Source organism: Sinocyclocheilus rhinocerous, unplaced genomic scaffold (assembly GCF_001515625.1).
Source record: "Sinocyclocheilus rhinocerous isolate Xijiao unplaced genomic scaffold, SAMN03320098_v1.1 scaffold60, whole genome shotgun sequence".
In the NCBI taxonomy this organism is placed as follows: Eukaryota; Metazoa; Chordata; class Actinopteri; order Cypriniformes; family Cyprinidae; genus Sinocyclocheilus; species Sinocyclocheilus rhinocerous.
This window is the reverse complement of record NW_015656173.1, coordinates 157,361-164,474: the sequence shown is the minus strand read 5'-3', so window position 1 is coordinate 164,474 and position 7,114 is coordinate 157,361. Positions and strand designations below refer to the sequence as shown.

The 7,114-nt window shown below is 37.0% G+C and overlaps 1 protein-coding gene across 2 annotated transcripts in view; it reads left to right on the top strand.

Moving 5' to 3' along the window:
• The window catches only part of LOC107719787 (metallophosphoesterase MPPED2-like), a 67,824-nt gene that overhangs the window by 11,000 nt on the left and 49,710 nt on the right, over window positions 1-7,114 (top strand). For both annotated transcript variants that reach the window (XR_001637547.1, XM_016527303.1), the window contains exon 3: window positions 5,754-5,935. Coding sequence is in view for 1 of the 2 variants with exons in the window: in XM_016527303.1 (XP_016382789.1) it covers window positions 5,754-5,935 (182 nt within the window). In the remaining variant the exon portion in view is untranslated. The remainder of the gene's footprint in view (window positions 1-5,753; window positions 5,936-7,114) is intronic.

Sequence of the window (7,114 nt, the reverse complement as noted above, 5' to 3'; positions counted from 1 at the left end):
AAATAATGCAGCGCATTAAATTGCCAACGCAAAGGAAATAACTGTCTATAAAAAAAAAAGTGCATTACGTCTAAATTAACTCGTATAAATCAAACAATCAAGATCTTCTCCGCATTGAGCTTCTATTATATTTCTCTAATATTTTGAATGAATAACGCAGCAGCGGCACGTATCGTGGGCTAGACTAACAAAATATTAAAATGGAACAACGTCACTTACATCATCATCACCGGATCTCGCGCTCCACTAATGACGCTCCCAGACGCACACCTAACATTTGATTGTACTATTTTTGCATTCAAATGCAAATGTTTATTTTAAATTCGACTAATATTCTTTTTTTTTTATTCACAATCTCCTCATCACAGGCAAGCACAGCACAGCACTCAATTCAGCATGTGTTCGTGTTTGTGTGTGCAGTCTGCATCACTCATAGCACATGCCTATATTGTACGCTATATCGAACATTTTTTCTATCGTTATATACCGATACCGTTTAATCGCCCAGGCCTAGTTTGATGTGATATGAGCTAACCGATCTTTAGATTTAATCACCATTGGTAGCGAGATTTATTGTAATGCTTTTTTCCTCAATTGGTCAGAACAAACATGGCAGACTTGTTACTTACTTGTTCAGATGGCAATATACGGTGAAAATTCTTATTTGGGTCATATTCCAAGACGTAGGCAAGAATCTGTGATTGCGAAGTACAGTAAATATCTACGCCGGTGCGGTGACTGACTGCCACACATACTCTTCAGAACATTAGATTCATCCGCGCTGGAGCCGTGCCGGCACACAACCCACGCAAACTAGATAATTCCGCAAATAGCTGCAATTGCAGGTTTTCAAACAGAGATGGCGACAACGAGGCAAAACTTACGGACTGCAGCTTTAAATAAAAAAAAAATATTCCAGTAAGTATAATGGTTAAGTTTAAAAATGAACATTAATATAATATTTTTATCATACATCTATGCATCGTATTTGTGATGTTCAGTGTACAGTAACCAATATTGATATCGGCCATATTATCCAATATTAATGCATCAACCTGATTTCAGGAGTTTTTTTAGTATTAAAACAGTTTATTATTTTTAATACCAGGTAAATTTTTATTATTTCTTTTATTTATTTATTTTTATTTCAGACAATTACACAAAAACACAATTACTCAAAAATGCAAATTAGCTTAATATGTGTGTGTGTGTGAGTGTGTGTGTGTGTGTGTGTGTAAAAGCTAATTCGTTTATATAATATAAACAAAATGCTGAAATGCTCGATATTCACAAAAAGGAAAAAAATATCTATACAGATACAATATATACATGTGTATATACAAATGTATGTGTATGTATATATGTATGAATTAATTTTTTTTTTTTGCAAAACAGGCGATTTATCCATTCATTGTTGATAGATTTTTTTTATCTAACTGATGCTGACCTCAAAAGCTGATGCCAAAATACCATCTCATTTACCAGATATGTTGATCTGCAATTAATTGTTTGCCTGGTTTTGTGTCCATTTTGTAATTTGATAATGATTTCATTTACATTAGCAAAGCGTAATATTGGTAAAATGAAGGTTTTAGACTTCAGACCTAAGAAACCAGATAATGGGCGTCTGATGGTAATTAGCAGTCGGAGCACTGCCTTTAAACCCGCAGACCAGAGGTCGGGCTCTAAATTAACCGCCTATTGACAGGACAATCATTATGTCATAATGAGTGCTGGTGGTGGGGTGTCTAATGTAATTATTCCTTTCTTCTCATTGGACAGCAGGTGTCACTGTGCTGTAAAGCACATTGACTAACAGTTCTTCTATCGATTGCGAAGAGTGGGCGGGATCACAATGTAAATCTGGCTATATGGATGTCGATGGAAATAGTCTGGTTCAAAAAGAGAAGCTTAATTCTGAGAAGTGGAATTTATGCCCATTTTGCTCTGATAATGGATGCAATTTTCACTTATAGGCTGTTAGAAAAAATCTGGAAAGGTTAAAGTGTAATGTGTTTGATGCAACACAGCCAATCAGAACATATTTGATGTTTAATATACTGTTATGTGCAGCAGGATTTTCGACCAATGAGAGTGTGCAGTGGGCGGAGCTACCCAGCACAGCATACAGAAATAGAAATCAAGCAAACAACAAAATGTCACTCATTTTTAGCTCTGATTGTGACTTGATTGACACAAAAACTGGCAGATATACCTTTTATTGGATATCTTTAATCACTTGTCACTTTATTTCTTCCCATGAGGACTGAGGGCACGATGTTAACGGTGCTATAAAGGGAAAAAGCCAAAATAGAAACCAGCTAATTGTTCCCTACCACAGTTTTGACCTTATAAACAATTGTGGCTGCTATTTACAAATTTTAGGTTATTTCTTGTAACAAAAGCCAAAGGAAGGAAGAGAGATCCACAAATAGCATGCGCGTCTTCGGCTCTCTGAAGTAGATGAACTGTGGCTGTTTTTGAAGCTTTGATGCAGTTCAATCGTTTGTTGTTCCTGAAGGTTAAAGAATCAAGTGAGTGCTGTCAAATAGAGTATCTTTGAACAGAAATCAAAACGCTTTCCTGTGCAATATGACACATGTATCCAATAAAAGAGCCGCGGTGTATCCGGAGTCTAAATATGTATGTGTGTGTGTGTGTGTTTTATAAAGGTCTTTTCCTGACATGAGGAAGTGTGTGCTTCTCATAACTAAGTGTTGTTATTACCATACTTTTACTGTGGACTTGAACAACGGTGTCTTTATTCACTCACTTTCTCATTCTTTCAAGATATGTCTTGCCTTTTTCAGTGTCACACACTCTCAATCTCTCTCTCTCTCTCTCTCTCACACACACACACACACACACACACACACATTCTAGTTTTGCTCTAATGCAATTTCAGTGGCTCCATAAGCCCTGGTCCGAATAATCCTTTCTTTTCTCCCCCCGCCTAATGAATATTTAAAAGACTGTGTGAATATTAAAAACAATGAGCAAATATTCAAAAGGCTCCATCCGGTCATGGCTATATTTGTGGCTGTGGTGATTTCAGTTTTATTTTAGAGAGCGCCTTGAACAAATGTTTTGTCAGGTAACCTAAAAAAATGTGCTTAATGTTTCAACATCCAAATAAATTGGTTTCATTTAAGTAAAAATATTATTAAAAATCAATGAATCAACCAGTTTTTAAGGGTCAATACAGTTCCTCCGGCTTCATGCTTGCACCACCAAACTCATGGGTTTGATTTTCAGGTAAAAGAAAGTTTTAAGACAGTTTTACATTAAGATAGTAAATGGTGTCCATAAAATGTTGGTTTACTTGTGAAACAAATCCTGTCAGTTGCGTGTTCAGGTGACAGCGAACCGACAGATACGCAGCTCTGCTTCCATGTGGAAAAACCTTGTTGACTCTAATAGGTTCATATGACCGTGTGTGTGTGTGTGTGTGTGTGTGTGTGTGTGTGTGAGTGTAGGCCACAGAGTTCAGCACGCCAGCCGCTTCTATAACTCTGTCGAGTCTTTTATATCTCCGTGGCTGGCCTGACCACCACAGACCACATTTAATCAATACGTGTGTGTATGTGTCTGTGTGTGTGTGTGCGGACTTGCTTTTATTTACTGCATTGTGATCAATAACAAATATTATTTTATTATTTTCTGTCTGTCTGTTTCTCTCTCTCCTTTTTAAAGTGTGATGATTTTCTGTGCAGGTGGTTCATTTCAGATATGACTCGGTCATATAAATGTAATCACAGTTCAGACAGATGCACGAGCCAATGACGATGGAAAATGGGTGTCTTTTTCTTTCTTTCTTTTACTCATTCATTCATTTTCCTTTACTGTGTTTGTTCTTCCTTTATGTGTATATTTCTTCTTTTTCTATCTGTCTTCTCCTTTTTTGTTGACTCGCTATTTGCCATCCTGCGCTATTTTCTTTTCTTTCATTTGAGTCTATTCTCTTTTATGTACAACTGCTTAACATACTTTTTTTCCTTAATGGAATTGTGTGTGTGTGTGTGTGAGAGAGAGAGAGAGCGAGAGAGAGTGTGTGTGTGTATGTGTATTGTGAACAACGACCCACCTCCCTTCTTAAGGTCCTTTATATTTTTAGTCGGACAGGAGATGTAAGTGTTAATTAGAGAGCCAAGGGCTTTTTGTCAACTGACAACCCTTTTAGTAATGAAATAATAGTGGGGGGGAAAGTGCGGCTTATTGCACGTTTCTGACTTCAATTACAGCCAAGATCCTTTTTTCATTCCTTTTGAGTTATAGAGGAGAATTTCTTCCACCCCCGCCTCCCCCCAAACTATCTTTGGGAAAATAAATAAAAGGATGTTCAGACAAGAAGAGAGTAGCCAAGGGCTTTTTGTCAACTGACAACCCTTTTAGTAATGAAATAATAGTGGGGGGGAAAGTGCGGCTTATTGCACGTTTCTGACTTCAATTACAGCCAAGATCCTTTTTTCATTCCTTTTGAGTTATAGAGGAGAATTTCTTCCACCCCCGCCTCCCCCCAAACTATCTTTGGGAAAATAAATAAAAGGATGTTCAGACAAGAAGAGAGTGATTCTCTTAAATAGACATCAAATGTGAGAATTTCTGAAGGCTGCCTCCATTTTCAGAGCTTCTGCAACAAAAGATTCTGCTCTAGTTTTCACTTTTCTACAAGAGCTGTGAATGCAAATGTGAAAATGTTTCTGCAACAGCAGTATATTTTGCATTCCATTTCCAAAATATCTATCTATCCATCTGTATGTCTGTCTATCCATCTATTCGTTGTTCTATTTGTCTGTCTACCTACTTACTTATGGATGTTAAGATTCCAGATTATAAGAATGTAATTCATATTTACTTTTATATATTATAAAATTATATTAATTTATTTAGATATATTTATAATTAATACATTATTATTCAAACGTTTGGGGTCAGTACGATTTATTTAGCCTATTTATTTATTTGTATTTGTATTTTTTTTTGAAAGAGAAATAAAACAATACTGTTATTAATCAAGGATGCACAAAAAGTGACAATAAGGACATTTTTAATGTTTAATAAATTCTAATCTTTTGAACTTTCTGTTCATCAAAGAATCCAGAAAAAAAATATTTCCACAAAAAATAAGCAGCAGAACTGTTTTCAACATTGATAATAATAAGAAATGTTTCTTGAGCAGCAAATCTGCATCTTAGAATGATTTCTGAAGGATCATGTGACACTGAAGACTGAAGTAATGATGCTGAAAATTCAGCTTTAACATCACAGAAATACATTACGTTTTAAAATATATTAACATAGAAAACAGCTATTTAAACTTCTAATAATATTTCACTGTTTAACTGTATTTCTGATCACATAAATGCAGCCTTGGTGAGCATAAAAGACTTCCTTCAAAAACATTCAAAAATCTTACCAACCCCAAACTTTAATGGTAGTGTATGATAAGAAATGTGGTTCAATTCCAATATCACATAATGAATCCAGTTCCTTAATGTTTCCGTCACACATGAATCTGTTATAGATAAAACTTTTGCCACTACAGTGATGCTTCATTCACTTAAGTTTTTGGTTTGTTCTGTCGTGTTAGGAGCACAGCAATGACAGACTGATTTAAACATGTCGCTGAGCTCATGTAACTAGCCGGCTAGCAGTTGCGTACAGTTATTTCTGCTGATTTTCATGCTCATAAAATAAGCTTCTTCTCTTTCTCTCCCTCCATCTGTTTCTCTGTCACTTATTCTCGCTCTCAGGGTGGACCCCATCTCGTACGACAGTCCCAAGCCGAGTGGCCACACGCGTTTTGTGTGTGTGTCGGACACACACTCGCGGACAGATGGCATCCAGATGCCTTACGGGGACGTTCTCCTGCACACGGGGGATTTCACCGAGCTGGGCCTGCCCTCGGAGGTCAAGAAGTTTAACGACTGGTTAGGTAAAGAGCTGCGATTAACCACCGTTTAACCCCTTGCATCACAGCTGACCCTCACACACACACGGAGTTTAGCGACGTGTGAAGTGGTGGTGACAGGTTTTAGTGACTGAAGCTAATGGTCAGGAGAGGCTGAGTTTCTCCTTACGGCATCTGTCACAATAACAGAAAGTGTTCAGTGGGCTGTGTGTGTTTTTTTCTGTTCAGTGAGGAATTCTGGGTGCAATAAGTCCTTTTGTTAGATCTTTTTGCTGGTTTGGGGTTTGTCAAATTAGGATTTGATTTTCCTCAGACTTTTAAATTTGTATTTTGAAGTATGGAAGTATTTCTAGGCCTGGGCGATAAAACGGTATTGATATTTATCGACGGTACACCTTCGATATCGATAGAAAAAATGTTCGATATAGCGCACGATATAGGCACGTGCTATGAGTGACGCAGACAGCACACACAAACGCGAACACATGCTGAAATGAGTGCTGTGCCTGTCTGTGATGAGGAGATTGTGAATAAAGAATGAATATTAGTTGAATTTAAAATAAACATTTGTATTTGAATGTTAGGTGTGCATCAGGGAGCGTCATCAGTGGTGCACGAGATGCATTGATGATGTTAGTGACGTTGTTGCATTTTAATACCTATTTAATCTGCATATAAAACATTAGAAATTAGATATTTGTTTAATTTTTATTGTGTTTGATTGTTAAAACAAAAAATATTTGTTGTTTGTCTCAATAAATTGTGTTAATTATAAATACAGTGGTTAAATAAAAAAAAAATTTCTATTGCTTTTTGTTTTAAAAAAGGTTATAAAAAATGTCAATAAGTGATGTTTTATTAACAAATTTCGGGAGAAGCACGCACAGATAATTAGCACAGCCAGTCCATCATCAGTAATTACACCATCTATCCAACCAACACAAGAGAGAACCCCTATAAATAATCAAAGCAGCCTTACCTTCATTATCTCTAGTCTTTCAGCATCCCTCCACCACCCCGACTCCTCACCTTCAGCCTGTTCCTACCCCAGCACGGGGAGGAGCACTCGGGGGGAGCACTCTGGGTCCGGGCTAAAAAACCGAGCTCGGACTCCTCTCCCCGGACAGCACGCCAAATACGCATAACCTTTACTCAGTTCATTATATGTGAGTGTGAACTCGTGAAGTGATGTGTTATTAACAA